This window comes from Scleropages formosus, chromosome 13 (genome assembly GCF_900964775.1).
Source record: "Scleropages formosus chromosome 13, fSclFor1.1, whole genome shotgun sequence".
NCBI classification, from domain to species: Eukaryota; Metazoa; Chordata; class Actinopteri; order Osteoglossiformes; family Osteoglossidae; genus Scleropages; species Scleropages formosus.
The window spans coordinates 28,625,408-28,637,620 of NC_041818.1; the positions used below are offsets into that span (position 1 = coordinate 28,625,408).

Genomic DNA, 12,213 nt, shown 5'->3' on the forward strand with positions numbered 1-12,213 from the left:
GCAGTGGGTTGAACCACAGTCCTGCTCCCCGGTGGGTCTGGGGTTCGAGTCCCGCTTGGGGTGCCTTGCGACGGACTGGCATCCTGTCCTGGGTGTGTCCCCTCCCCCTCTGGCCTTACGCCCAGTGTTACCGGGCAAGCTCCGGTTCCCCGTGACCCCGTATGGGACAAGTGGTTCTGGAAATGTGTGTGTGTGTGTGTGTGTGTGTGTGTGTGTGTGTGTGTGTGTGTGTGTGTGTGTGTGTATATGTATTTTCCTAGCTTCTGCTCAAAGCAACATGTCCAGCAACTAAACTAAGTAGCACTCTGTCAATTAACCAATTATTGTTATTATTGTAACGACCTGCATTACTGGGGAGTGTCATGTTTGAGCGGGAAAAGGGTTTATTGTAAATAGTTGAGAACTGTGGGTAAAATGGAATTGTGTCCAACCGCTGTGAGGAGTCACGGGGAATATAAGGGGGTGAGTGTCTGTGGGATAATATGAAAGGAAAAAAAAATAATAATAATAACACAACTGCTGAGAAGCCCTTAGCAACCTGAAAAGGTTGGCTCCGGGTGCAGATCCTTGAGGAACAAGGGATCTTTGGACCAAGAGCATTATTTTGTTGTGTTTGTACCAATAGCTTTCCTTGTGTGTTGCTGTTCCAGTATGTTTTTAGAATGAATAGTATCTGTCTGTCCTCCTTCACTCCATCTGAGCCTAGAGTGTATGTTATTACTACATTATTATCATTCCAGTTCTTTGATTTCACACTATAAGAGATGAGACAGGAGACAAGAGATGCAGTTGCCTGTTGACAAAGGCTTTTATTTGCCCTTACAACGGGGAGAAGGAAGGGGATGGAAAAGGAGGACCGGGAACAGGTAGGATGAGGTTTTCTGCAGGTCAGGGGGGCTGGGAGAGTCGGGTTGGTTGGGACGCGGGCGTCATCTCTGGGATCGGGTTCGAGTTCGGGTTCGTCTCTGTCTCGTTCTCCTCCTCGGTCTCTTCTCTCTACTGCTGGGCACCGGGGAAGGGGGAAGAAATAGGGAGTGTAATCAGCCCCAGCTGTGGCTGTTTTGCCCCCATCGCCGCCCCCTCCCCAGGCGGCCTCGCTGTGCTACACACTCCTTTTCAGCTGGTATTAAAATTGTACCGACTCAACTGTCTCTTGAGAGAGGTCATAGTTGGGTAGGGGGTAAATTCCAGGATTTATGTCAGCTATGTGCAAACTGTTGCAAACCCGGCTTCAGTGCCTCAAAGTGGCGCAACAGTGGCAATGGCTGTCTGGTAGCTATGGCGGTTGGATATACTCTGTATATCCTGGCAGGTTCAACCATGCCGCATTGGTACCGGACTATCGGTCATGCAGGTGGATCGCCTTAGCAGAAGCGGGCGTATGGTCCATCCTGTAGAGGCTGGAAGCTAGCTAAACTGAAGAGGTGCAATGGCCTGCCCGCCTAGCCAGCGGGGTGGCGTCATCTTCTGGCTAAAACAGCACGAAGAAATGGGCCTCAGTACCCTGCACGTCAATCGGACCGTGCCACGGCGGCGGTACTCCATCCGAGCGACGAGAGGCCGCTAAGAATCTCAGGTTCCAAGAAGCCGCCGCGGAACAGGACTAACCTTGCCATTTGCACCTACAGCTGCAGGTCTTTGGCAAGGGGGAACGGATTGAACCACCTGATGGAGGAGAAGATGAAGATCAGATGCGACGTGTTGGGTCTGTGCGAGACTCGGCAGAAGAAGGAGATGAGTGCGAGGTGGGAAGATGGATGCGCTGTAAGACTAGGAAAAGCGGATGGTAGCAGATCAGTTGGGGGTGTCGGGTTCATCATAAGCAAAGAATGGACTACGAAGATCGCCTCATGCCATTTTGTTCATCGCGTATCGGAGTGCTCAACGTGAACCTCTCGGGAAAGGCCACCCTTGAGATCATCCAGACCTACGCTCCCACCAGTGCCAGCGACGACGATGAAGTGGAAGAGTTCTATCGCCAGCTAGACATGATGCTAGCTCGGAAATCCACTTACACCGTCGTGATGGGAGACTTCAATGCAAAGGTCGGAAAAGGGAGGCAAGGTGAAAGGTATGTTGGAAAGTTTGGAACTGGAGAAAGAAATGAAAGAGGGGAACGTTTGGTCACTATGGCAGAGGCGAGAAAAATCTACATCGGGAACAGCCTGTTCAAGAAGAACAGCGAGAAAAGATGGACCTGGATAGCCCCTAACGCTGCACATCGCAATGAGATCGACTACATCCTGGTCGACAAGCGGCGCATTCTGCAAGACGTCTCTGTCGTAACGCCATTCAACACCGGCAGCGATCACCGCCTGCTCAGGGCCAAGATCGTCATCGACAGGACAAAGGAGAAGAAGACACTGCATCTGACGTCGAGGGAAGAACGTGTGAAGGTCTACGATGGAAAGCGACTGCAGGAAGCGATGGAGAGGAAATCCTGGTGCCGAATTGACGGAATTGACGATGATTATGACTCACTGATCGAGAAACTGAAGGAATGCTTGAGGGAGGCAAAGGAGGCGGGCCCAAGGGAGCAGAAGGGAAGAATCTCGGAAGAAACCAAAAAACTTCTCGAGAAGAGAAAGAACATGAAGAGGACTGCGGAAGATCACCTTGAATATTCCATTCTCAGCAGGGTGATACGACTGCAGCTGAAGAGAGACTTCGAAAAATACCGGATGGAAAAGCTCCTGAAGGCCGCCGAGGAAAGGAAGAGCCTCAAGAAATGTGAAAGGGGGATGGCACTCTATAAATCGGAAGTGACGAAGCTGAAGAACTCAGATGGTGCTACAGCCGATGAAAGAGGCGAGGTGGTAAAGATCTGTAAAGACTTTTACACTAAGCTTTTCAAACCTGCTGTGAAGATTGAACCACCACCGTCACTTCAAAGGAAGGAGAATGTGCCCCCCATTCTCGTAAGTGAGGTTGAAAAGGCCGTCAATTTGATGAAGAGGGAAAAAGCACCGGGGAAAGATGGCATAACATCTGAAATGTTGAAGTTGGGCGGAGAACAGCTCTGGAAAATCCTCGCCGAACGGTTCAGTCACTATCTGAACACGTGCAAGATACCATCGCAGTGGAAAGAGTCGAGAACCATCCTGCTGTATAAGAAGGGAGATAGAGAAGACCTGAAGAACTATCGTCCCATATGCCTCTTGTCCCACATCTACAAGCTGTTCACGAAGATAATCCTAACACGATTATCAGAACACTTGGATGGACAACAACCAAGGGAACAAGCAGGCTTCCGAAGAACCTACAGCACGATGGATCACATCTTCACTCTGACCCAATTGCTGGAGCGAGCGAAAGAGTACAGGCTGCCACTATGCGTCGCGTTCGTGGACTACGAGAAGGCCTTCGACAGCGTCGAGATCAACGCAGTGCTAAAGTCGTTGGAGATGCAAGGAGTCGAGGCGCAATACATCGAACTCCTACGGGAGGCGAATTCCGGATGTACCACCGACATCGCTCTGCTGTCGTCGCCGATTAGAATACCAGTCGAGAAGGGCGTCAAACAAGGAGACACCATCTCTCCGAAGCTCTTCACCACATGTCTCGAGCAGATCTTCAGAGACATCGACTGGAAGGGCGGCGTAAACATCAACGGCGAGCTACTGACCCACCTCCGTTTCGCCGACGATATCGTCCTCGTCGCCGAAACCACAGATCTACTTCAGACCATGCTAACCGAGCTAGACATCAGAAGCTCGAGAGTAGGCCTCAAAATGAACCGCATGAAGATCAAGTTCATGCGGTCAGATTACGCAACAAGGGGCCGAATAGTGGTTCAAGGCGATGAAATAGAGGAGGTGGAGGAATACGTCTACCTTGGACAAGAAGTAAATATGCGTCGAGACATGGAGAAGGAAATCTCGCGGAGAATAAGGGCCGGATGGAAAGCGTTTAACTCCATCAAGGATGTGCTCAAAGGAAAGTTGGATAAGACTACCCGCGCGAACCTCTTCAATGGCACAGTTTTACCTGCAATGTTATACGGCAGTGAAACTTGGGCCACCACGAAGAGAGAAGAGCAAAGGTTGGTAACTGCTCAAAGGGCGATGGAGAGATCTATGCCGGGAATATCACTAAGAAAACATATCCGGAGTGAGACGATCAGAGAGAAATCCGGCGTGAGGGACGTCATCAACGAGTACGAGAAGCAAAAGTTGAGATGGGCCGGACACGTTGCTCGGTTCACCGACAATCGGTGGACTCGCGCAATTGTCGAGTGGCATCCGCGTGAGCGGAAAAGGCCACTCGGAAGGCCTCCAAAACGATGGATTGACGACATAAGAAAAACGTTTGGAGCTACGTGGATGAGGAAGGCGCGATCCAGAGAGGAATGGGAAGCGTGCTGTGACCAGCGGAGTCGATTCGACGCCCGATAGTCTGGTCGGTCAAGACAAGACATGTCAGCTATGGTTAGGATAGGCTGCTCTAGGCCAGTGCAAAGGAAAGTACCGGTCATTAATTACTAATATTGGTGCCGAGGACTCCGCTGACAATGGATGCTGTGAATACTTGTTTCTGTAGAATCAACACGTTAATGTTGGGCAGGAGCATTTCAGTGTATTGCTCTATGGATCGAGCGATACCCCCAGTAGCGCATGTGATGGCAGGGATTCCTTCAGCATCTGTTTTCCAGAGTCAAGTTTTAATCTCATTCCTGAAGTGATGGCAGTGCTCCAATTCATGCTGTTATTATTATTATTATTATTATCAGTCATGAACCCCACTGAGCTAACCTGGGGAGAACACGGAGGTACTCCCCTGCACCCCTGGCACCCGTTGGACAGCGGAAGCTGCTTTAAAAAGAGAAGCTGCCTGGAGAAGCTCCCTGCTCTGTTTCTTCTATCTCGTCACTAGACCCACGTTGTTGCTCTTCTCTGCGTCGTTTTCCTGAAGCTCTGTTGCGGACGACCGCAGCACTCGCGCTGTGTGCAAAACTCCACACGTGGACTTACCCCCTGCTGACTTGTCTGCATCGTTGAATAACTGGTCTATTAAGCTGATTCCTGTAACACGTCACAAATTCATAAATGCTTTTCCCCTCGTTAAGTAATTTAATTAATAATATTTTAATTGGGTTTTTCAGGGTTTTCCGCCCAAGGCACACCATCACAGCTTGTCCTATGTGTGCGCCGCACTCAACTGATCTGCACAAGATCATACATGCACGTGTGGGGAAAGGACTGAGCTGCACGAACCCGGACAGACAATTGAAATGTGTTTATTTTGCCGTTATGCCTGAAATGTAATGGACGTTATTCCTCCACGGGAAGAGAACAGGAATTTCTATCCTGCTCTCAGATCAAGGTTTAAAACACAACATTTCTAGAAATGTCAAGTGTAGAAAAGCAAGATAGTCGCCGCAAACAGACACTTTCTGCTGGGTTCCGTCACATAGAGGACCGAGCACAGAGCAGGAAGAGGCCACGAGGTCGGATCCTGTACATTATGCATACACAAGTGTGTGGATATACACCACTTCACATTTAATAAACATGTTCCAGCAATTTGAGAACTTATACAAACACCTTATCCTTTAAAATACACACTGTACACATGTTTTTTTATTAACTGAGAACATTGTGAATCAATGAAAACATTTCCGCGCACAGCGGTCCAGAGAATCTCAAAGGTGTCACTTCACACGCCACTGTGTAATACTGTCCATGTAGACAAGAGGGCACCACTGGGTCAAGCGTGCATCGTGTCCTCCCGTTAACGTCACTGCAGAGACAGAAAGAGCAGCGACAGTGAACGGTCGTGCGGCGGCGGCGCACACGGAAACACGGAGCCTCCCGACACGCAGAGCGGCCATTTCATCAACCTGCATTTCCTGCTGAATTTCCTGCATTTCATTCTAAATGTCCTGCTACGCACAGCTTCTCTTTGCCCGATAACAGAAATGGATCAAACGCCCTGTGTCCCTCAGAGCTGCTGAATCCCTCCCATATTCACTCATTTAGCTGACGCTTTTCTCCACAGCAACTTAAAATGTTAAGGTTACAATTTTATCACTGTTTATCACTAAAAACTGTTTACCCATTAGACAGCTGCGTCATTTTTTTGCTAGAGCAATTTAGGGTAAGGACCTTGCTCAAGGGTACTGCAGCCGGAGATCGAACCTAAAACCTTTTGGATCCAGAGGTGGTAGCGCTAACCACTACGCTACCGGCTGTCCGCCAGATAAGAAGGGTCTCGAAGCCATCTCTTTGATAGCTGCGTCTCTCCTGACCTCCTGGCAGCTCCGTCAATGAGCGCAACACCATCTGCTGTGATTATCTATGTATCTGATATTTCAATGTCACTTCTGTAGGAATCACTGGAGGGAGGGATGTGAACCAACTCTCCAGCTGTTCTCCTTGTTGATGCTGAGTTGCGCTAGAGCTGGGATCGTTGCTCTGACATCGTGGCGTCTTACCTTCCCATTGTTGCACGTCCCACAGATGCAGCCAAAGAGCCCGTTGACCATCTGGAAGGCGCAGAGAATGAGCTCCAGGCTGGCGGCCACCAGCAGAGTGGAGAAGAGACCTACGTTGAACTCCACCACGTTCTTGGGCTCCAGGCACAAATCCCAGATTTCCGGGTTCTTCAGGTAGCTCTCAGAGCTGTGGAAAGTAGCAGTACGTTAGATGCCCCCTTCAGAGACGGACCTTTCTCCGATCTCCACAGCACATTCCGTCTCGCTGAACATGAACAATGTGGAAGTGAAGCGATTGCCTCTTACAGGTTCGTGAAAGGCGTTCCCCACAACGGAAGGGGCAGCCTCTCGTACATGCACGTGGGGCCGTTGACCAGACCGACGACGGACACGCTGAAGCTATAGAGAGCGCCCACGACCCCGACCGCAGCGAACGCGATGGACAGGAACATCTGCGAGGACACAGAGAGCAGGGACGCGATCAGCGAAAAGACGTCGTCGTTATTTGCCGCCTCTCATCCACGGCGACCGATGACTCCACCCGTCCGCTCGGCTGCGTGTTTAAGGAACCCGCGGCTAACGGGCGCTTCCGACCCTTTCGCGGCCCTTGCGGCGAGAGGCGGACTCACCCCGCAGCGGTTTCCGCAGCAGCCCTGCTTTCCCGTGAGATGGATGTGGATGGCAGGGATGAGCACCTGCGGGGCAGGAAGGACGAGAAGAGCGTGAGGCAAGAGTCGGGGAGCCCGACGAGCGAGGGTCCGCGGCGGGTCGTATCACGGCCCTCGAGCTCGAGCGACACCCTAAAATATCCCGAGTCGACGAACCCGGCGGAGGCCAAGCGCCGGTGCAGCGAGCAAGCGGGTGTGAAGGTCAGGTGCGGAAGCGCGGCCGTCGACTCACCATGACACCCCCTCCGATGACCCCCGACATGTACTTGGCCTGCTCCGTGATCCGGGGCCCCGCTCCTTCCCGCTCCTCCTTCGCGTACTTGGTTTCCCAGTCCGGGAAGAAGAGCATGATGTTGCAGATGATGGAGATGAGGGCCAGCGGGTAGAGCACCACCCCAATGAAGCGCGCGCACTTCCCGGTACACATGGCAGGCGAGCGAGAGGACGCAGATCTTTCCGGAAGCCCAACGTTTCAGGGAACTTCTCCGTTCCGACCTTCCCGCTCTGGCGAGCGCGGGGAGAACATCGGTTTAAATACCCAGAGTTCCACATCCTGGGCGTGGGCGTTGTGGGAAGGGCCGGGGCGCCGTCCCATCCCTGAACCATTTCACAACCTTAGCGAGAGCTGCTGGATTGAGGTGTGCAAGTTCACCGTGAAGACAACCATTGTGAGCGCAGAGGACCACCAAGACCACTGCAGCGCCCTCACACACACACACACACACACACACTCCATGAGGTTATAATCTCACTCTGCCTGAGGGAGAATTATTAACAGGGGTTGTGAACTAATTCAGCTTTATTCATTCATTTTCAGTAACTGCTAGTTGTGCTCAGGGTCGCGGAGGTCGGGAGCCTATCCCGGACCGACTGGGCACAAGGCCGAGGGCTGGTGCACCATGGACGGGACGCCAGTCCATCGCAGCATTACTTCACCTTCAGTTCATTCAACGCTGTCGTTTGTACCGCAGCTGTGGAACTACAGCTCTCACCACACGCTACAGCATTTCACCGCATGGTACTCTGTTTTACCACATAGTTCTCCCCTCTGCGTTCCACTCCGTTTCCTCAACTTTCTCCAGGTAAGAAACCCAGATGGGGCGTGTAGTACATCAGAGTTTATCTTTGCGTTCTCTAATCTTGGAACAGTTGACCTTGTATTTACAGCCCGTACCGTGGTAATCATTAGCAAATTGAGTCACTTGTTTAGGCCCCAGTCAGGCACCCTGAGGCAAAGACCAGGTGTGCACATGGAGATTTCTGGCCCTTTGTGGCTGAACTCTGCACTTTGTTCGACGCTGAGCTCCGTATCATCGGTTATCGATAAGGAGTGCGGCGAACATGGGGTCGGGGGGGGCAAGGAGGAGGACGAGGATGATGATGTCGTCGATGACAAATCTTCATATCCAAACAAACAGGGCATCCCACCCTATGAGGAAGTGTAGGTCACTGCGTTCTTGCCATGACGTTTTTTACACACCATTTGTGATGTATAAGTTCCTATAATTAGGGCAATAAAAGCATTTTTATCACCGGCATCTCACCCGCTATCACAAGAGTCACAATCCAGAGTTCACATCTTTGTACTTTCAGGGTGCGAACATTGAAAAAGTGCTTTAGCACCAACTGAGCATGTCAGCGCCATAACGGAGTCCAAGAGCTCTAACGTGGGGCGGCTGATCTGACGTCCGACACGCAGCAACGTGTGTTTTAAAGGGTTTGCAAAAGGTGAAACATCTGGACCTGCTGGTCCCTCCATGTGGCATAAACACGTGCTCTTCACTCCTTCAGCGAGCACCGCGCCTCCTTCCGCGCACCTGGAAAGAGCAGCGACGACCCCCCGCCGCGACCTCCGGGCCACGGGCTTCGGAAAAACGGAGGTGAGCGACGTCACACGCGAGCCTCAGCGACAGCGGTGACATCGTCATCAAGCCCCTCATCGTGGGAACTGGGGCGGGATGCAGATCGCCCATCTTTCGAAACCCACTGAGAGCACGAGGCTTTTTGGTCGCATCCCAGCGAAGCACAAAACTCACAGCAGCGCAACAACTGCTTGAACGCGGGGTCCGAACGCTCAGCGGGGAAATGGGAACGCAGTCACAAACACACGCAGGGTCACATTTTATTCATTCACACACAACAGCAAGTGAAGGTTATATGATATATTACCACGTGTGGAGCGGAGTGAAACGAGCAAAGGAGCATTCAGAAATAGCCCCCAATCGCCTTTTACAGCCCGTTATCGAAGAGCCCGGCCCTCTTTTACCACTCGGTGCCTGACGATAAGGTCCCCCCCTGATGTGACCCCGCTGGAGACACAGGAGAGCAGCAGTGGAGGATCACCGCGAATCATCATCGTCGTCGTCATCATCATCATCATCATGTTTGCGGAGCCCAGAGCGACTCCCCCAGCGGGCCCTTTGCTGTTTGTGTGGAGGCATCACCATCACCATCGCCCGCACGATGACGATCCAACGCAGGGATGATGATTAACGGTGTCTTACTGCTACAGAGTACCATGTTTACCTGGACACAGCCTGGTACCCTTAGAGCCCTGAAACACAGCTGCGTGTCCGTAACGCTGTACACACTTGGGACCGGAGGCGCGTTTGTAACTCGCGATGTTCTTAACTGCGAGTCACTTTCACCACGAGCCAAAAATCACAAAACAGTTACTTCAGTGCTGTCTATGTATGTAATGAGAACATAATTCGGACGTCTCTAACGACGACAGAAATGCACTTTTAAGTTAGAAAAAAGTGTCACTCCAGCGTGTGGAAAAGGAGCACCCAGAGCAGCGTGCCGAGTGGCTCGCATCGTGAGGACCCCTGCGGAGCCCAGTGCGGCCCCCAGCAAACTGCACCTCGATTCACACTGTTCTCCGAGGACAACTTCACCGCGTGCGTCTGCCACGGAACCGTATGTGGCCGAGAGCTGCTGGGCGAAGGAACGTTAGTTAAGGCTTTGGCCGAGCGTGCGCTCTTGGCCCTGCGCCGCGGCCCCGTCCCTCGGCCCTCTCGGAACCCCGAACGGGGCCCCGTGTCCGGGAACGATGACGTCGGCGATGAGCAGCGCCTCCTTCCGGCTCGCTTCCTGCAGCGCCGGGTTCTCGCTCAGCTGCCGCCAGACGTCCTCGTCGTCGTGGCGCTCGAAAAGGTCCCCGGCCAGCAGGACGGAGCCCAGGGAGGTCCCTCGTACCAGAACGCTCACGTCTCGGCCCGTGTGGCCAGGCGTGGCCAGCACACACACCTGGGGAGACACAGAGGGTTAGGGTTAGGGTTAGAGGGAACCCCGAGGAGCCGCACCCAGGGAGGACGGGCTCTGGGCTCGGCCACCTGCCTGTGCACCTTCACCACATCACACGCTCGGTTAAGGACACGCCGCTTCGCTTGTGCTCGGCGATGCGGTCGGCAGCGTGTTCTGCGCTTTTGCCCTCGGGTGGTCTGACTCTCTGTTGCCGTCAAACACAATGTGAGTTTTACGCACGTTTGCATTTATTTATGGGACGCTTTTCTCCAAAGCGACTTCCAATGAGCTTACTAGCGTTATCAGCCCACACACCTTATTCACCGCGGTGACTTGGTGAATAATGGATGTAACTGGACGTACGAAGGAGGTTATAACTCGAATTGCTCCGCATGATGAGTGTGTGCGCTTAGGTGTCATGGACTTGAGTCTCCAGCTATTGGGTTTGTATGCTTTCCTGTTTTACACTTCTTTGGCTAAAAACATTGTGAATAAAGTTGGGGGTGGGGAGAAACTAACCTTTTGACCTTTGGAAACACACACTCAGCTTTTCACATTTTTACTCTTTTTTTTGGTGGTGGGGGTAGATTATGTTGCCATTGCTGGAGTAGAGAGAGGAAACAGGGCTTCCGCTCTGGGTCGTACTTTTTAAAAGCACTTTGTGAAACTAGAAAGGAGAGCAAAGTGCAGCCCTAACCCAGAGGACCCCCCCCACAGTCTGAACTGTTTGTCTCATTTGGGGTCGTACGAGCCTAACCTAACAACAGAGGGCGAAGGGCTGGAGGGGACACACCCATGACGGGATGCCAGTCTGTCGCAAGGCACCCCAACCGGGATTCGAACCCCACACCCACCGGACAGCAGGACCAGCCAAACCCGCTGCGCCACCGCACCCCGGCGTGTGCGAAGAGCTCTATGAAAACACACTGAAAGGAAGTGAATTTTTCCCAGAATTCCGCACCAAAGAGGCCGCTGTCACTTTAAGAGGATCCTGCGCTCTCACTCGTGCTGCTCCGAGAACAGGGCGGGGGCGCGCTCTCGCTCTCGCTCTCCCCCCCGACAACCCACAACCCACGTGCGCGTCGATGCGGAAGGGCCTCCCCTCGGCCGGCCCGTCCTCCAGGTACCGGTCGCCGCGGCTCACGTCGCCGCCCACGATGATGGTGGCCTCGGGGAAGAGCGCCAGGTTGCCGATGTGGTCCGAATGGCCGTGGGTCCCCACCACCACGTGCACGTCGCCGGGCTCCACGCCCCTGTCCCTGAGGCGCTGCAGGAGCCGATCGCGGCCCCACGGGCCCCCGGTGTCCACGAGCACGGTGCAGGGGCCCCGCACGAGGGACACGGTGCAGTCGGCGCGGGTGGAGCCGTCGGGCTGCGGCGCGCTGTAGCCCTGCTGGAGGAGCGACACGCTGTACGGCTCGCCCGGGATCTCGGGCCCGATCTCCGGGGGGGCGCTGCTGGAACGGGGCGCTGCGAGCTCCATGTGCACAATCCTCACCTTTTTTTAAAAAAAAAAGTTTTTACTGAAACTTTGATCTCGCGTTTTCAAGGGCGAGCGAAGCGCTCGGCGACGGGCCGTCCGGAGGGACAAAAAGGTCCTTCCGACGCCTTTCGTGTTTCGTTCATTTTGCGTTCTTGCGCCATCTAGCGGTCGAACGGGCAATTACAGTCGACTCGGTGACATCGGATGGATGGACGGATGGATGGATACAGAACTCGAGTTTGCTGACACCAGAGAGATTAAGCTGGGACGTCAATTAATTACAAGAGATCGACTGGGAATCCAGGGGGGTCCCTTCCCAGTTAACGTTTCACTACAGGTTGTATGTGTGTATAACTGCGTTTGTGACAAATAAAATCTTGAAT

General features: G+C 53.0%; 2 protein-coding genes across 4 annotated transcripts; both read right to left on the reverse strand.

The window, feature by feature from the left end:
* Positions 1-849: 849 nt before the first annotated feature.
* On the reverse strand, positions 850-7,547 carry tm4sf21b (transmembrane 4 L six family member 21b). 2 transcript variants are annotated; one of them, XM_018733275.2, is made up of 5 exons: positions 7,334-7,547; positions 7,063-7,128; positions 6,740-6,885; positions 6,434-6,620; positions 850-999 (listed from the first exon to the last, which is right to left on the reverse strand). In XM_018733275.2, the coding sequence occupies exons 1-5, from the start codon at positions 7,526-7,528 to the stop codon at positions 997-999; spliced, it is 597 nt and encodes a 198-aa protein (XP_018588791.1). In that variant the 5' UTR covers positions 7,529-7,547; the 3' UTR covers positions 850-996. The 2 variants fall into 2 exon arrangements, with proteins under 2 accessions (XP_018588791.1, XP_018588790.1); XM_018733274.2 differs by lacking the exon at positions 850-999 and adding an exon at positions 5,197-5,739.
* A 2,342-nt stretch (positions 7,548-9,889) lies between these two features.
* On the reverse strand, positions 9,890-12,189 carry mblac1 (metallo-beta-lactamase domain containing 1). Of its 2 annotated transcripts, none has more exons than XM_029257666.1 (2): positions 11,423-12,189; positions 9,890-10,350 (listed from the first exon to the last, which is right to left on the reverse strand). In XM_029257666.1, exons 1-2 carry the CDS (start codon positions 11,828-11,830, stop codon positions 10,054-10,056), a joined length of 705 nt encoding a protein of 234 aa, XP_029113499.1. In that variant the 5' UTR covers positions 11,831-12,189; the 3' UTR covers positions 9,890-10,053. The 2 variants fall into 2 exon arrangements, with proteins under 2 accessions (XP_029113499.1, XP_029113498.1); XM_029257665.1 differs by having other exon boundaries at positions 9,992-10,350; positions 11,309-12,189.
* Between the last annotated feature and the right edge of the window lie 24 nt (positions 12,190-12,213).

Bases quoted from the DNA above. Each gene is read 5' to 3' on its own strand.
- tm4sf21b (XM_018733275.2), bottom strand. From the start codon at position 7,528: ATGTGTACCGGGAAGTGCGCGCGCTTCATTGGGGTGGTGCTCTACCCG. The intron at 7,129-7,333 runs GTGAGTCGACGG...CCTGCCCCGCAG, and splicing joins TCATCGGAGGGGGTGTCATG to GTGCTCATCCCTGCCATCCA. The intron at 6,886-7,062 runs GTGAGTCCGCCT...GTGTCCTCGCAG, and splicing joins GCTGCGGAAACCGCTGCGGG to ATGTTCCTGTCCATCGCGTT.
- mblac1 (XM_029257665.1), bottom strand. From the start codon at position 11,830: ATGGAGCTCGCAGCGCCCCGTTCCAGCAGCGCCCCCCCGGAGATCGGG. The intron at 10,351-11,308 runs GTGCGGAATTCT...GTGTCTCCCCAG, and splicing joins AAGTGACAGCGGCCTCTTTG to GTGTGTGTGCTGGCCACGCC.